At 39.7% G+C, this 18,428-nt stretch overlaps 1 protein-coding gene across 1 annotated transcript; it reads right to left on the reverse strand.

Moving 5' to 3' along the window:
* Positions 1-7,486: 7,486 nt before the first annotated feature.
* hpxb (hemopexin b) lies at positions 7,487-10,819 on the reverse strand. The gene is made up of 10 exons (XM_080879048.1): positions 10,701-10,819; positions 10,157-10,182; positions 9,890-9,982; positions 9,652-9,809; positions 9,398-9,551; positions 9,025-9,237; positions 8,848-8,940; positions 8,081-8,211; positions 7,831-7,978; positions 7,487-7,759 (listed from the first exon to the last, which is right to left on the reverse strand). Exons 1-10 carry the CDS (start codon positions 10,763-10,765, stop codon positions 7,533-7,535), a joined length of 1,308 nt encoding a protein of 435 aa, XP_080735174.1. The 5' UTR covers positions 10,766-10,819; the 3' UTR covers positions 7,487-7,532.
* Between the last annotated feature and the right edge of the window lie 7,609 nt (positions 10,820-18,428).

An 18,428-nucleotide genomic window follows, 5' to 3' on the forward strand; every position in this document is an offset into this window, starting at 1 on the left:
TAGGTATATTTATAATGTTTCGTGTTTACAAAATAATATCTCTGCGGTTACATCAGGGTAAACTATATATAAATATGTAAATACATAATAATTAACAGCATTGATATGCACGACAAGACTTTATACAGAACTACCTATGTTTTTAAAAAGTTTGTCTCTGATCAAACTGCAGTTTTACATAAGAAACCAAAAACCATAAATGCTTTAACATTTTACTGACTTTGAGCCAAAGTTTGTCACTATGCAAAACCCCTTAGCATAAGAGTTGAGTCGACTAATAAGACAGTATTTCAAAGTTCCTTACTGAACAGGTTTAAGTTTTGCAGCTTGAACTGAGTATAAAAACTGCCTTCTTTCTGCTGGTTGTGTTTGCAGTGTGGCACGGAAGTGTTGAGTTCCCTGGAGCTGTTTTGTTTAGGAGGACTCTTAAGTTAATTTTCTAGATGAGCTGTAGATTATGCTGTAGCTCTTAGATTTTTTTGAGAGAAAAGAAAGCAATATGATCTAAGAAGTGTTCATTTTTACTTTGCTGTTAGTAATTAACACATCCCACATAGGAATGTTCATTTATGTCCTGTTTTTCTATTAATTCCTGCCAGATTAAAAACACAAGAAAACACATGGATAATGGTTTATGCATTCTAGGTTGTTATGTTGCTTATTAGTAACTTCCCTAAAGCTTTAATTTACCCAATTTTATCCATTGGGGGGAAAAAAGTCAGCCTTGCATCAGGACAGCAAGAGAGAGTGGTTTGGAGCAAACTGTGTTTTGTATTTTTGCAACTTTGTGTTCCTCTATGAACAGATTTGAGTTGCTTATAAATGACACGCTTGAAAAAAAAATGCAACCTACCAAAGAACAGTCAGTGATTAACATTTGAATTTAAACACTTTTTTCCTCACATACTTCACAGCTCAGCTGTCAAATATCAAAGTGCTTTAAGTAATGCTCATATACTGAAACCAAATGCATAAACATAGATCTAGTGATTGTTCGATAATGTGCATTCATTTCAATTTGAAAAGGTTCATATTTTACACTTTTTGGATGGCATAGACATGGTGTAGTGGATAAAGTCAACTTAATATTCTTAATAAAGCTAAGTTCTAAATTTCCAGAATAAACTGAATGTTGCTGATGTTGTGCCTGGAATCTGCTGGAGCCACTCTTCCAGTTTTAGGGTTAGAGCTCCTTCCATTCCCTTCCTATTGCAGTTGTTCCTTCAGTACTTCTCTGTTTTCATAAGCGCTTTCTTCCTGATGTTTCTATCTGCTGGAATTGCCATATTTATCACGATTGCAGTCTTCTGCTCCTTTTCAACCACCGCTATGCCTGGTTGGTTGGCCAACATCTGCTTGCCTGGAACTCAAAGTCCCACATGACCTTCGACCTGTTTTTCTCAGTCACCTTTGGCGCTGTTCTCCCATCAGGACTTGGGGACTTCTAGTCCATATGCAGCACAGATGCTCCTGGACGCCATCCAAGCAACTTGGTTGTGCCTCTCAGTGTAAATGGCCCCAGCTTGCATCTTACATCCTGCTAATATGTGGTGGATAGTCTCCTGGGCACCTTTGAACAAGCTGCAACTTGGGACCTGTTGGCGGTGGTAGGCTCCTTCCTCTCTGGATCTGGTGCTTAGGGCCTGTTCTTGTGTTGCCATGATCAGTGCCTCTGTGCTGTCCCTTAGGCCGGCCTTTTCTAGCCACTAGTAGGAAATCTTGATGCCATCTAGTTCCTCTATCTGTCGATGGTACATCCTATGCTTGGTCGTCCATCGCCCTCTGTCTTCAGCTGCCAGAGGCATTCTTGCAGCTGCTTATTTCTGGGGTCCATCCTCCCGATGTATTCGTGGATGCTCTATGTTTCATCCTGGACTGTGGATTTGACACTCACTAATGCTCCCCTTCCCTTTTCCGTTGCTCAGAGAGCCTTAGGGGCTTTGCCTCAGGAATTTGGAACAATAGGGTCTGACCTATTGTTCCAAAGATGCTAATGCCGCTACTAGACTAGACTGCTAGCTTATATATTATATATAGCTACCCTTGCTCCCAGGCATATTGATTAGCACAACCACCTATCTTTTGGATTTACAGATTCACAGATAAATAGTGCTTCAATTGGATCTGCTGGATCGTTTGTCTAGTATAAATTTTAAACAACATAGCAAATGTGGTTGTTTCCCCAAAATACAATAGCCCTTGCAAGCATCTACCACGTTCATGGTATAAACCAGAGCCCTTTTCAGACATAAGGGGCGATCGTGGCTCAAGAGTTGGGCGTTCGCCTTGTAATCGGAAGGTTGCCGGTTCGAGCCCCGGCTTGGACAGTCTCGGTCGTTGTGTCCTTGGGCAAGACACTTCACCCGTTGCCTACTGGTGGTGGTCAGAGGGCCCGGTGGCGCCAGTGTCCGGCAGCCTCGCCTCTGTCAGTGCGCCCCAGGGTGGCTACAATGTAGCTTACCATCACCAGTGTGTGAATGGGTGGATGACTGGATATGTAAAGCTCTTTGGGCTCCTTAGGGACTAGAAAAGCGCTATATAAATACAGGCCATTACATTAACTATGTCACATTTCAGGTTTCATCAATCTGTAAAAGTGTTGACATCCTAAGGTATTTTTTTAATGGCCTAATACCAATATCAATATCAAAACAGTGAAGGAGAATGCCACAGTACTTGCCAAATATTTGCTATTCGCTGGAGATGGGACATGCCTCAAGTGACATTGAATCTGTTCGTAGAGTGTTACCTCTGTTTTATTTGATTATGATGTTATTGCAGTCATTAAGTTTGTGATTAAGAATGTATTTTCTGTAAAACTAGATGGCATACCATTGATGGGGTCAATCTGAGGTTCATGTTTGGAACTTTTCAAAGTTCGGAGTTAAAGTTTTCCATCTTGTCATGAGTTCAACTCCTAAAGCGCATAAATGAACATAAGAAACAAGGTGATAAATTAGAATCAATATACGGTGAAAGGAACTTGTTCTACATACTTTGTAGTTAAGAACAAATCATTTTGTAATGCATAAAATAAGCCCCCCCATAAATGCTGTTTGTGGATAGAGTTTATGTCTCTGATCAAGTTTGGGTGACAATAAATTCAGCACACTGTAGATGCTGAACCACTTAATCTATTCTTAGAGAGGAAGTTGCAGGTTGTGATGTGTTGATTTAACCAAACCAAAGAAATATCCACCAAAGAGATAATACAGAAAATACATTATGTTAGAGTTTCTTTTAAAAAGATGACTTTTTGAAATAAGGTATTATCTTTTTTTATTGCTTAAATGTTTTTTTTTTTAACTTTATTGTACCAAGTTGTTCTTAGTATCTTTGACATGTAGGTAAAGTTTTGCACAGTTAGACAGTTATGAAGACATTGAAATATTTAGAGAGAAGCAAAAATCAGAAGGGTTTCGTATAAAGAGGGATATATTAACATATTTAGTTTATTTGTGGAAATAACAAACACAATTAGACTTGGAATGGACGAGAAATGAAACTAAAGTGATATTTTTCTGTCCTGAAAATGGTTGAAGAGATGTTGGCTCTAGCTTTTACCAGTGGATGTACCTTGAATCAAAGACTTTCTGATGGGAAATGATGAAGATTATATGATGGACTTATCATCTACACAAGCAGGAGCACACACAGAATAACCCCTGCGACTACTCCCACTGTAAAATGATTGTCTTTGAAGAGAAGGGCCTTTTGTCTGAACCTTTTGTTGAAGAACATGTTGATGTAAATGTTGATTTACCTCAGATGTTTACAGAACTGTTACTCAATAAATATTTTGTACCATACCTATATTTGTTGCTTGTTTTGGAATATTTTGGGGTCCGGAGCAATGTTGCCAATTGATTTCAATGGAAAGTAGTTAAAACTTAGCCTAACCTGGTTCTGCTAGAGGTTTCTTCCTGGTAAAAAGTGCTTGGCCATTGGGGTTGTATGATTGTTGGGATTTTTTTCTAATATTTTAGGGTCTTTACTTTACAAAGCCGTGAGGTGACTGCTGTGAATTGGTGCTATATGAATAAAATTGAATTGAACTGAGAGTGCTAATTAGCATATTCATGGTTTTGTTGCATCAGTCTTTTATTCTGCCTCTCAGCCAATGTGGGGTTTTTATCAGTTTCTTCTTTACTTGTGCAGATGTACACTATGCACAGCCACTTCTAGTTATTTCCAAGCTCCAAGGGAACACTTAAAGATTCTTTAATTAAATTTTTGGTGATACATTGAATCTAACCCTCAGTGATTCTACATAGTCCCCCATTTTCAATTGGACAAACAACGATCATTTTAAGTGCAAGGAGTATTTTGTTTTGGTTTTTTTTACTTTTTTTAAATTAAAATCTTGTGCAGTCAATGATTCTCTGGAACCTTTGGACTGATCACCGTATGTTGTGCTTGATACCTTGAGATGCTCTTTCAGACCTTTTACTGCATCTGCCATCACTGTTTGTGAGCCTTTTTTGCATCCAGCTGGGTCTTTTTTAACTGAAAAACATGTTCTTCATATTTGCACTTTTCCTTCCCATCAGTTTTGCAGACTTTGTTTGAATCTGAACAGACAGTGTGCCATGTAAGCTTTAGAATACATCATCAAAAGTACTAGTGATGTCCATGCTATAACATAACTATAACACTGCCTCCACAGCCTGTTCTCACTCCCGAGGAGTAATATAATGACGATTTGTCAAGTCTCGCGTTCCTGAGGAACGCGAAAGGTGACCGTCCGCGTTCCTATGCTACAAGCCGGGTTATGGATGAAATACACGTTCCAGCCATGTATTCCAGCTCTAACCCTAACCTTATACCTAACCATAACCTCATCTCTAACCTTAACCAGCACTCTAATGACGTTAGATAGTGTTTTCCAAAGCGATTTAATCGAAACGAACGTACATGTGTAGATTCATTCCAAACGGTTCTCATGTTTCGTAATGTAGGGACGTGTTGGGTGGCCAGAAGCGTAATATGTTGATTATTTGTCACCTAGCGTAAAATGTTACGCTTTGGGAGTGAGAACGTGTTGGTGTCCATCAAGTTTGATAGATGACTTGGTTTGATAGATCAAACCATACGTGTAAGTAGAGCCAATAATTGGGATTGATAGACAAGTAGACTAACATTCTAAAGAATTGGAATACTGGGAACCAGTTCTCGATTCCCATCCCTACTTCTGTGGTATTTCAGGCCACAGAAGATGCCTTCACTTTGACAGATTTAAGTGATTTCTTAATTCAACAGGTGTAATAGTGATGAGTCCTGGGTGTGGCTAGTGGAACTGAAGTCAGCTTTAAAAAAATGTAGTTAATTCATGGGGGCAGTTACAATAAATTAAATCATCATTTAAAAACTGCATTTTGGATTTACTCGGGTTTTCTTTGACTAATAATAAAATGTATGTTATGACCCAAAACATGACAGTGTGACAATTATGCAAAATCCTAAGAAACCAGGAAGGGGGCAAATACTTTTCCACATCACTGTAAAATCAACTGTGGTGGTGTACAGATGCAAAATTACAAAAGTTGTGTTGTTATCCAAAAATGTGTAAACCTAATTATGTTCTAGCAGCCTGTAGGCAAAATGTGAGATAGAAAAAAAGCAGTCTATTAGTTTGTATATGTATGATATTGTATGATATCGATTGCTGAGGCTGAGGAGCTTCATTTGGAGTCAAAGCTACTGTAAACTACAAAGAAGAGCTGTTGATATAGCAGATATCAAATAGTTACAACGTACTGAGCTTTTGTTATTAGCGTTCCATGCTATGCTAGCTCTCCCTCTATCAAACAAGGCATAGCTCCTGACATGTGGTGAAACAAACAACATACAACTTAATGGAAAGGATAGACCCACTGACACAAGTATAGCCAAGATAGTGTATTCCTAGTCTAAATCGAATTGAGTCATTTTCTTTTAATTACATCTATTATCACAAATCAAGTAACTCAGTTGAAGTGTAAAAATATGTAACAGGTATGAACTGTGCTCTCTCTGTGTGTGTGTGTGTGTGTGTGTGTGTGTGTGTGTGTGTGTGTGTGTGTGTGTGTGTGTGTGTGTGTGTGTGTGTGTGTGTGTGTGTGTGTGTGTGTGTGTCCCAGTGGCCTCACCCATTAAACTGTGCTGAGGCCAGCACTTCTTTTATGCTGGCTGAAAGTCCCAGGGATTTTGGCTGAACAAAAACCTCTCCGGGGAGAGAAAAGGCCTTGAATGCCTGCTAATGCTATTCCGACCTCTGGACTCTTGCAGGCTGGTGCGTACGTGTCTGCATGGTCCAGTATGGCTAGAGACAGTAATTTAAATATTTTGCAATAAAGAGAGAGAACTGGATTTATAACTCTGTTATATATATCTACATATACATATTGATAATAAAAGGATGATGGAAATGCAATACCTGACTTTGATGTTGACATATTAAAAATTAACTTTGTTTTCATTTTTTAATTTCAAAAATAATTGTAAAACCTACAACACGTTCAAGAAGCTAATAAAAGGTATGATCTAGTAAAAGTTTTATTTGTCATATGACATATTCAAAAGTTAAGGTGAAAAAGAGATTGTCTGAGGAAAATTATTTTAAAATCAACACAATGGATAAAAGCTCCATCACGTGCATTACTGTGCTGCCCTTGTGTATTTGTGCAATCAATAGGCTATTTAAGAGGGAGGGGTTAAGCCAAAAGTTCATTTTTTAATTCCTAGTTTTCACACTAAAGGAGCACTTAAGCTAACCGAAATGTTATCTGGGCCGACCGAAGAGCCCCTTGGAAGGCAGATGCACTTACAAAAGAGGCATTTAGAGCACTCAAGTGCCCCCTTGGATGTGACATCAGAGGATGTGTCTCATTTGGGCACAGAAGCAATGACTGAAAACAATCTGCATGAGCTGTTTGTTTGACCTGATGCCTTTTAGTCAAGTAATAGTCCTGAAAAGGATTTTTCAGATACCTGAATACTCCGTATTGATTGTATAAAGCTGACAGAAAAGAAATATATATAAGTTTTAAAGTACCAGTATCATTTCTGAAAGCTATAAGAAAAGAAAAAACTTTTGGTCAGCAAGAGGACCTGTAATATCAGTGCAACAACAAGAAGAAGTCACACTTTGTTCATTAAAGAAGCAAATCACTGGGACAGAGCCATGCATGGGAATATGCATGCCTTTGTACAGCAGGTCCTCTTGTGGCCAAACTCTGACATTACTTCATTTTAACTGAACTTGGTTGATTTCAGTTCCAAGCTTGCAGATTCAAAATATAGATGCTTTAATAATAAAGATTTCACCATGAAAAATGCTTTATTCACCAAGCAAGTCAAACTTCATTGCAAGACATGATCATTTTTCCAAAAACTGACTTGAATGACCCTGATTAAGGCCACAAGCCGAAACGCGTTGGTCACCTAATAAAGCTGTTCCCTATTACTTTAGCTTTCGCTGGAGTCTTTACGTCCAAAAACTGACTTGCCAGTAAATTATTATTAAGGTTTCTTCCTCATTTTTCTTTTTCTGATTAATCCTCACACCCTATCATTCCTGACGTGATGTTTCGAGGAACAGGAGCGATCCTGCTTGTAGCCAATATCATGGGACTTTCATAGAGGTAATACTGTGAACCCTTGAACACTTTAATGCCATCTGGACCACAGAGACCAGCATCAATGTCAGGCAAGGGCAAAAGTATTTCTCGGTTGATGACCCTGGGCGTGGCAGTGAGATCAACGTCACGAATCATGTGTCCTTTTGGAGAAAGCAAATGTAAATACCAATTTTCTCCACAAAAACTAAGACATAAGCACTCAGTAACTTACCTTGGAGTATATGAACTGTGTGTTCATTGGGACAGAGGAAAGCGGCATCCACGGTTCCTTCAATGCCTAATTCCTCCCTGAGGGATTTAGGGTAGCCTTCAATCAGGACGTAGTGGGCATCAGTTTTATAGATGTAAACCTGATCATCCTGTAAGTGTTTTGTTAGAATAAGTGGATTTTAGTTTTAACTTCAACACAGAAATTGTGTGTGTGTGTGTGTGTGGGGGGGGGGGGGTTATATGGTGTCTACCTTAATCAGGTACATTTTGTTGGTGTAGGAGAAAACGGCATCCACCCCGTTTGTCACTTCTTTCCATCCCCTGGTTATTGGAAAGGCGTGAAGGCCGTTACGCCTGTTGTCCACACGCATGTAGTTAAGCCCTGAGAAATTGAACTTGTTCTTTATCATGGCAGAAAACTTAAAGACATTTTTTTACAGGATCACATTTGGATGAAGCACTCCTAAATCTGTATGCTACATATAAAGTGTGGATCAACATGCTATTAGCTCAGCTGTTTCCTTGTAAACTTTCCGGGTTAGCCTGACTCTCACTAAAGTTCAAAAATACACCTGGCAAGTTGTAAAGTTACAAAAAAGAAAAGTGACAATTTGTTTGTTTGATCTGTGCAACAACTAAACTGCAAAAGAATCCTACTTTAGCAGTTACATAAGGCTATATGTTACTTAGCCAAATAGCTAAATGCTATTTTAAGTGTGTTATTAATATGCACCTTCTTAGTTTAGCTTGGTAACATCATTATTTAGTTGACTGTTAATGTTATTTTATTTGGTATTTAAACTCTTACAGTTTGATGTTTGATGGCAATAAAATAACTGAAATATCATTTTTTTTGCTTTAAATTTTATCCTAAATTAACTCAAAATACAAGGACTGTCCGAAGTTCCCTCAGCTAAAAGCCCATCTAGAAATAATTAAATTATAATCTATTTATTCAGTTATGGGAGATCACACTAAGTGAGAGCTGACTGAGAATTTGAAACATATGTCACATTACCTGTAAATAAATAAATTCTGCCTCTGTCATCTGTAGTAATGGCATCTAGTTTGACTTCGCTGCATTTAGGAGCCTTGTGATCACCTCCGTGACCTGCGGGAAACACACAAGATTGTATGTATCTGACAAAAAAACCTCCAAAATGAATCTCTAAGATTCTCTTCTTAATGAACCCACCAAAGTTTTCGCACTTCATGAAGTAATTGCGGGCATCCTTTGGGTACGTGCCGCTAACTTCTCCTGATACTGGGTTGAACCTGGTGAAGTTGTGTCCATGGAAACAGTAGTAGTGTTCTGCCCAGCGGAAAGCAGAGGTGCAGAGAGGCAGGTGGGGCCACGTCTTGGTCTTCACTGTCTTTGTGACTATATCATAAACATACACATCTTGCCCTATGGAGGGAAATGACCACTTTGAGAAGGAGATCACAAGTCATCACAATGTTCTTTTTTATTTATTGTAGCCTCATTATATCACAGTACTCAACAAAATGCTGTCAAAGAATTCATTTCGACTTACTGAATAGTTTTGCAGCAGTAAATGCCAACATACCTTTGAAGAACAGAACAGAGTCGGTAATGCACTCTCCTTGAGGACACTCCACAGCAGCATCTAGATGTGTGGGGACTCTAGGAAAATCCTCCTGGATAGTTTTTGGATATCCGGTCTCCAGAGTGTGGTTGTAATAGCTGAACACGTGGTCATCCTGGAAATAGTACACAATAGTACACAGTAGTACACAATATCTGAGATCAGTAAAAGATGTCTTGACCCATATGATAGCTGAAAGCATATGAGGATCGTACCAGGAAGAGGAAGATGTGATCGTGGGCATCTTGTTTCGCTGGGTTGTGCATCCGAAAAGCAGCATCGACATGGCCGAGGTGGTGGTGTTCATCTAGCTCCTTGAAGAACATCGTTGAGGGTTTAGCTGGACCATAGAAACCATTCCACAGGTGGCCCTCTGAGGAGAAAACACCACAGACACAATATTTTAGAGGATGATTTAGTCCAACATTTTAAGAAAAAGAACATGTCCAATACCTTTGAAGAAGAAGGGGTTTTTTCCACTCTCATCAAGAGTGATAGCGTCAAACTCAATTCCTTCACACCGGTCTGGTAGAGCAGCATCTCCATCTTTATTCCCAAGATAAAAGTAACATACTTTTAACTGTTAATGTAACTTTAATATTCAAAATGCATGTCATTAGACACATACGAGTATTGCTCGGTATAGAATGCTGCTGTGATTGAGATCTAGCTGTTATGTAACTGACAAACAACGTACAGTTTATGTACATAAAATCCTACCTTCTGGTGCTGGCTCGTCTTGATGCCTGTAGATAATTTCAAAAAGTTATTATACTAGATGAAAAAAAGTGAGTCACTTACAAAACAACGCAATAATATGATGACTAAGCAGTCTTAAATTTGTTCAATTGATCCATCTGGTGACCTTTGTAATCTAACAAACAGGGTTCCAAATGGATAAAGCTGACTTTTTCACTAAATCGCCAACTGATAAGAAGAAGAAAAAATCCAGAAATTATTCTATTATTATGTCTAAATAGTTACAGACTGATGTTTTGAGAAAGGTTATCAATTTTAATATGTTCCATTATTCCTGAATTTACAGAGTTGAGAGAATTTATGAGTTGTTTCACATTTTGCCTTTTTAACCTCAACAAAGAATCAACACACAGAGAATTCGTACTGCAAGTGTTCGCAAATTATTTTAAAAGACATGGCGCATCATGCTGCCTTTAAAGCCAGGATAGTAGGAAAAATCCTGCCAACACGAATTGTCTATTTTGACTAAAACTTCAAAATATAAATGGAGCTCATTAACACTCACGCAGGTGCTGCATTAGTGAGGGAAAGTGCCAGACCCAGAAGCAGAGTTCTGGTGATCAGCTCCATGTTTCTCTTGCTGAAGTCCTCAGATCTGGAGTCTCACTCTGGACTGGTGCTGTAGCTGTAGCTTCACAGGAGCTGAAGCTGCACTTTTATTCTGTGCTGTGCATGTGTGGGTGGACAGGTTGGGAAATCCTGTGTTCCTGTGTGTGTGTTTGTATAGCCAGAGTAATGGAAGTTTTGTTGTTGCAAAATATGGCTGTAACATAATTATTTATCACTTTTCACTCAACTTTGCTAATTTTTATTCTTTCTACATGAGAATGTGTGCAGACCAAAATATATTTCTATATCTGCCTTGAGATGAGAGTAAAGGAGGAGAAGATTTACTTTCATTATGGAGCAGATTAAAGTGTAATCATTGATCTGTCTGGTTACCACTTCTAACTACATTTGATAACTGCACGTTGGTCAAAAAAGACTCCATTTGTGTTACAGTGTTTGTAAGAGATTTCTGGAAATACTGCAATTTTGGACAGTTTCTCAGTTATAGAAATACCCAAAAGCTATTGAACCACCCTTGAAAGTGTAGGGTTAAAAAAAATCTCCAGAAACAACAAAATAGCTGGAAATTAGATTTGAATGAAAGTTTAATAAAATTAACTAAGAAACTGACAGTACAAACGTTATTCAGACCTTCCCAAGCCAACTAAAGAGTTTGATACAGGAGAGATTACAATGAGTTTATTATATTTTGTCATGATTATTATTCATCATCTAAATGTTTTCCAATATGGGAATATACACAAAAAGTCTAAATATCACGCAGGAACACTCAATTATCAAGAGTTACAGATGTACCCGTTGCACTGTGCTCACATTTTCCAAGCATGCCATATTGCTTGCATCTTCTGGAATTGGAAATTAAAGGAAAATATTGAAAATTTATTCTATCAAAGTAGTAATTTTCTACACCACTCTAACTTATGACACTAAATCTTTAAACCTCTTCAAGCATGATCATGTCAAATATAACTGGTAAGAGGTACAAGATTTTAGAAGAATCTCAAAAAATGTCAGATTATAACTCTTCTAAGAGTTTAACCTACCTCAAATTATTAGACCAATTATTGTTAGTATATACTACCGGTCAAGAGTTTAAGAACACCCAAATTTTTCCAGTTATTTAATGCAATTCAAGTCAAATGAATAGATTGAGATGGTGAGAAGGTAAGTGGTGAACTACCAGAGGATAAAAAAGGGTAAGGTTACCCAAAACTGAAAAATAATGTGCATTTCAGAACTATTCAAAAAGGCCTTTTTCAGGGAACACAAAACGGGTTAACAATTTAAAACTGTTCTGCAACAATAGAGCTTGATCAACCCTTGAAAGTTGGTGCGACTAATTCTTACAGGTGTTCCAACTTACGTCTGCATGAAAGCAGTATTGGAACACGTTGTGGTACCATACCCTCGTGAGCATCAGCTGAACAGTATTGCACGGCAGAAAGTAGTTTGTTGCTACAAAAATGAAAGAAAGAAAGAAAGAAAGAAAGAAAGAAAGAAAGAAAGAAAGATGCAATTAACAATGGAAGAGAGACAGACCATCATAACACTTAAAAATGTAAGTCTTTCCTAAAGAGAAATTGCAAAGAAAGTTAAGGTGTCAGTGAGTACAGTTTCTTTCACCATCAAAAGGCAATGAAACTTGGGCAAACTCTGACAGGAAAAGGTCTGGTAGACCCAAAGCCACAACTGAATCAGAGGACAAGTTTCTGAGATTTCACAGTTCGTGTTACAGGCGGCTCACAGGACAACAGCTTCAAGCACAGCTCAATAGTGGTTGTTGTAAGCAAGTCTCAGTTTCAACTGTGAGAAGACTTCAAGCTGCAGGTTTGACAGGACAAGCTGCAGGAAGAAAGCCATCGCTAAGACGTCAGAATAAGACAAAGAGGCTTGCCTGGGCCATGAGACATCGCCACTGGACTACTGAAGACTGGAAAAAGGTATTATGCCTTCGAGTAGGTGAAAGGATGGCTCTACAATGTGTGGCATCAACTGTCAAACATGGAGGAGGAAGTGTGATGACTTGAAGTTTGATTTGACTTGTACAGAGTGAGAGGCACCCTGAACCAAAACAGCTAACACAGCATTCTGCAGCGCCATGCAATACCCTCTGTTATCCTCCTAGTCGGTCAGGGTTTTATCCTACAGCAAGATAATTACCCAAAACACAGGTCCGAGCTATGCCAGAACTACCTCAGGAAAAAAAGAACAAGATGGTAAGCTTGAAAACATGGAGTGACCGGCACAGTCTCCAGACTTAAACCCATCGAGCCGGACAGAAGAGTGAAAGCAAAGCAACCTACAAGTGCTACATTTATGGGAACTTGTGCAACAGATATGGGAAGAACTTTCTGAAGAATATTTGATCTCTGTTGTAGAGTGAATGCCACGGGTGTGTGTTCAGCTGTTATATCTGCCAAATGTGGCTACATTGATCAGTCAGAAGTTTAAAATACATGCTTTCATTTCAGAGTGCAATGAGACATAAAACTGCATAGTTTTCAATAAAAAATTGGAAAAATTGGGGTGTTCTAAAACTTTTCACCCTTACTGTATCTCTATTTTGTTGCATCTCAGTCTTTACCATGCACCGCATTTATTTGTACTGGTAGATCTTGATGCAGTGATTCATGCTGTCTGACACTACCATGTGGCCATCAGGGAGAAGGGCTAGACCTCTTGGGCTACTTAGGTTGTCAGTCACCAGAGGCCAGCCAACTCCCTTGGATGGGTAGATAAGAACACGGTGGTGCTGTTTACCCCAATCTGTCACCAATACATCCCCATCACTGTCGATACAGAGGCCCCATGGACAGGTCAGGACTGGCCCCAGGCCAGAACACACTCCCAGTATTCGGATAGTGTTCCAGCCTGGCTCCAGGACTCGAATGCATGGGACACGCCCAGTTTCATTGCCTCTTTCTGATATTGCCATGAGCCCAGTGGTGAGACAAGCTGCAACCAAGTAGGGTCTGTGGTACCCTGTCACCACTGTGCGCTCTAACCTGGCCCCTGTTTTGGGATCCAGCTTTAAGCCAGTTAAAGTGCCGCGCTTGATATCAGCAACTAAAAACTCATCTTGACGGTTAACAGTGACCCCTCTTGGAGCATCTAACTCTTCAGTGGTAGAACCGATTGCAGTGCCTCCAAATGTTTGCAGCAGCCGTCCATGACGACTGAACACCAGCACAGCTCGTTCAGCAGCACAAGTCAGGGCTATGAGGCCCTTTGAATTCACAGCCACATCAAAGTAGTTGCAGATGCGGGATGACCTTTCAGGTCCTGAAGGAGACACCTGTTGTACAACATTCTTCTGGAGATCTGTGACTTGAATTCTGGCATTACCACAATCCACCACAAATAGCTGCCCTTTGACAGTTGCGTGGATACCACTTGGCAGGTTGAAGTCAGTACGGCCTGATCCTTGTTTTCCAAACTGTTTGACTAGATAAGCCGAGTCTAGGGCAGTTGAACCACCAGCTCTTTCCCCCAGCCCCTTCAGACCAGACACAGCTCCCTCTTCCATATCCTGCTGTGTTTCACTGGCTCTGTGGAATTTGTCACCTTCAATGGTTGACATTGACAGAGATCTGCTCACACGATTTGAACTCAAACCCTGTGTAACTTGAGTCGTGGCTGTGGACTGCTGTTCATCACGGCTTGTGTTCCCTTCAAATTCTGGGGAGTTTCCTTGGCCTTGCTCAAAAGTTGAGGTTTCAGAGACAAGACACATTCTGTTGACCTTTCTGATTCCACTGCTCTCAGTCTTGTCATCACTAATTAAAGGACGGAGTTTACCATAGAGGTCAGCTGTGGATACTGATCGACAGTGCTCTTGCCTAAGCGATCCATTTACTGGAGTATTCACAGTATAGGTGTAGCAGAAATCCTCACTGTTGGCTGGGGATGGTGGGCTTCCATTGTCCAATGAAGATTTCTGTGAAAGGCTTTGTTGGGAAAGAGAAAGATGCCTTGTAGAAACATCTACAAGACTGTGCCTGGAGAGTGAACATTTGTGCCTAGTCTTTGGAGATGTTGCTGTATCAGTTTCTTCAGGAGGACAGGATGGCTCCTTACATGACACCAAGACAAGAGACTTTTGCTTTCTTTTACCTTTCACTGTATTGCGTCTCTTTGGTCCCTTTGGTCTGCTGTCAGAGTCATCACCTTCAGATTCTCCTTGACTGGAGACAGGTTGGACAGCAAGGAAAAGGTCTTGCCCTTGTGTGTCTGAAAACATGGATTCCATTTCATCTTGGGAAGACTCGGATACACCACGGCGTCTTGATATGGGAGAGTTCGGTGATTTTAAGTCTTCCTCATTCTCTGTAGAACTTGACAGACGTAGTTTCCGGACAATACGCACGTTCCCACTATTTATCTTCATGCTCTCCTCTGGACTATACCTTTGGCCAGTTCTGTTTGGTTGAGGTTCCTTTCTAATTTCTAGAGGGGAAAGGTTCAAAAATTTCAAATCTCCTGAGTGCAAGGCACACTTTTGTCCTTGAGCACTACAGACACCAATGTGGTAGGTCATACCTTGCTCACGAACATCAACTTCCCCTAAGATTAAAGATTTGGACTGAGGACTTGGTAAAAAACTGACTCTTTTAAGTGTTAGAGAGATTTCCCATGGCTGGATGATCTCTGCCACCCCTCTTTGCAGTTGATTTCTATTGGATTCTCCAGCTGTACTCCCCCATCTTTGTATCTGTTCCCTCAGCTGACCAATTTTTCTGAGTTGCTGATCAACAAGTGACTGCACAACTCTCACCGCAGCAGCATTTTCCCTCTTCACTTGACTGAGGTGCCGTTGGGCTTCTCTGTGATCTTGCTCAACCTTTTCAAGAAGGCGACGCTCCTCTCGCTGAGCTTCAATTGCAGCGCTGTCCAATTCGCGGTTCACCTCCTCTACTTCGGCCTGCTGTTGCTCCCTGAGATTTAAAAGTTCTTGTTCTCCTCGCTCCAGATTGGAAAGAGCCTGTGTTACCCATGGAGGTGGTGAAGTAAGAGATATGGGAGTAAAGATGGACTCCCGTGGGGTTTGAGAAAGTGGAGGTGGGAAAGTCACATCTTTCAGTTTTGGAGTGCTATGTGTCAGCAGGGCTGAGAACCCAGGAAGGGCTCTTCTTTCTGAGTGAGACCTCATTAACATTGTGCTGGACAGATTTCAGTAGTCCTCTTTTTACTTTTTACTCCTTTATGTTTCTGTAAAGAATTAAAAGATTATTCATGTAAATAGAAAATACACAGACTTTTGTAGTATTTGAACGCATTAAAAAATGTAAGACATGTGGAGGTAGAATTCAAAATAAGATGTTCATCCAGTGGCAGGTCAATATAAAAGCTAAGTAGATCTGAAGCAAAATTAAGTATGGTATGTCACTGAGATGTCTTGGGTCTCATCAACACAGTCTGTGGTGTTTTATTAATGAATGCCACAGTCCGCCCTGTGAAAAACCACATGGCCTATCTGTTGCTGTTTTAAAACTGGGACACAGAGTCTCTTTCATTGCAACTTTATCTATCCCACACAATATCCAGTTTCTCACGGGACTCCAAAATACTCTCAGGTAACCACTGTTCCATTTCTCTGAGGTCAGTGTTGTAATCAGACTTTAACTCTGTTGGAAGAGTTTGGTGAAGACAATAAATGTCTCTAACAGGATGCTAATCGACGGTTGGCTCAAGTATATCTTATTTTATAATCTACTGCTTTTTCTCACTTCAAATTATTATTAAATCCTCATTACACATGGAGTCCAGGCAAAACACATTGGTTTATGCTTGCCAAGTTGTTTCTCTTGATGTTACTCATCGTGAAATCTTAGCCTCAAATATTTTTTCTGAAAGCAGCACAGGTGCCCCATTGTCGCTCTTGATGGAAACAGCCACGCTTATCTGCTTAAAGCATTGAAACTGAACTCTGTCTTTCAACTCTGACACAAAGTATGTGAGAGAAGGTCAGTGCTTTCAGCAAGCCTATGCGTTTTATGGCCATTTATAAAGGGATCATATTCGGAGCTGGCATTTGTTGGTAGGAGCATGTACTGTATATGTTAGTGTAGACCTGGGTAGGCAGTTCTGTGCTCCCTTGGAACAAACAAAAAAGCTTTTGCGAGGATGAAAGGGGTGGTATCAGTTTACCTGTGCAGGTTCACAATAAGGCCCCAAAGGAAAGATGTGAACTCCTGTTTTGAATGGATAAAATCTATTTACTATGGGTTCTTTTATGTTTAAGATTTTCCATGAGTGATTTGTTGTACATTTTTAGGTCAATTGAAACATTATTTTAAACAGAACTCAGATGCAGGAAATCACGGAACACATAAACACAAGTTTAATCAAACTACAGTTTATGCACACATGGGTTAAAAGATGCACGGTTTATGAATTAATCTGTCGGTTAAAGTTAAGGAAATTGTAGGTTACATTCAGTAACAAATCCCTGTCACTTATCTGGAGAGAAGACACTGACTTCTCATGTTACCCCACTTTAATGTTGAATGAGAGGCAGTAGTTGCTAAGTTACCAAACGCCCTCCACTGAGTGTAAAATAAATGATACCATTCATAATTGAAAAGATTATGCAGTACGGTCATGAGCGTTACTGCATATCCAAACTAAACAAGAGAGCTATTCAGAAAGTGTTACGGAGTGTAAAGCTCAGCACAGCTAAACACCTCTTTGAAACTCGCATGTCCCGCAGTTGGTTGAAAGAAATCTGTGAGTCGCAAATTGTCCCTAAAAGCCATCATTTGCATTTTTGGTATTTATATAGCATACCAGCATTTTAAAGGTGAATATACAGAACAATGTATACCTTTTTGTCTTAAAAGTAGCAATGCTAAGGAGGTCCTACCTGTAACCAAGGTGTGCACTGCTCCTTCTGCTCCTCACTCTGCTCTGACCTGCAGCCTCTACTCCTTCCCTCCTCCCCACTCACCCTCACCCCCAATCTTTCTCCCCTCCCTTTTTTTTGTCCTTGCATATTTCACAGGCTGCATTGTTGTGTTATTGAATTACAGTAAGGGATAATAATTTTAACTTCTTTGAAAATGTAGATCATTTTGGGGAGCTGAAAAATTTATGAGGGGGGAAAAAGCAAAAACAGTTTATGCATGATATATGTAAACGATAGCTAAGAGGGTGTACCTTCAAACTTAATCCGGAGTATATTCGCATTCAAGCACCCTATCAGCGACATGAGACATAAAAACTTCACCCCACCCCAAGACGATGAGATTGATGGAGCACAGAACTATTCTGAAACAAATGTAATGTGTATTATGTTTTTGTCATTTTGATCCTGCTGGTACATTTGTGATGATACATATTCTCCCACAGAAAGATGCTGCAGAAATCATCTGCCATCATCTGTCTGCTCATGACAAATGTCTCTCATTAAATACCTGCTGATCTGAGGCAGACTTTAGCAGGTGAGGATGAAGATCTACAAACATCCTGAGGATGACTGCTTTTCAAGAATGAATTCCCATTCAAAAATCAATCAAGTAAAAAGTTTTTTTCACAGACTTACTCCTTATTATTTTGTAAATATTTGAATAATAAAATCCATCAGCAATTATATAATTACAGATGGATTTTTAATTTTGATTATTTTATATCAAAATGGGCAGCACGGTGGCAAGGTGGTTAGCAC

Source organism: Rhamphochromis sp. 'chilingali' (genome assembly GCF_963969265.1).
Source record: "Rhamphochromis sp. 'chilingali' genome assembly, chromosome: 3".
Taxonomy (NCBI): domain Eukaryota; kingdom Metazoa; phylum Chordata; class Actinopteri; order Cichliformes; family Cichlidae; genus Rhamphochromis; species Rhamphochromis sp. 'chilingali'.

Coding starts and splice junctions, on each gene's coding strand:
- hpxb (XM_080879048.1), bottom strand. CDS start 10,765: ATGGAGCTGATCACCAGAACTCTGCTTCTGGGTCTGGCACTTTCCCTC. Junction 9,810..9,889: donor AAACCCCTTCTTCTTCAAAG/GTATTGGACATG, acceptor TTTTCTCCTCAG/AGGGCCACCTGTGGAATGGT. Junction 8,941..9,024: donor CATGAAGTGCGAAAACTTTG/GTGGGTTCATTA, acceptor TGTTTCCCGCAG/GTCACGGAGGTGATCACAAG.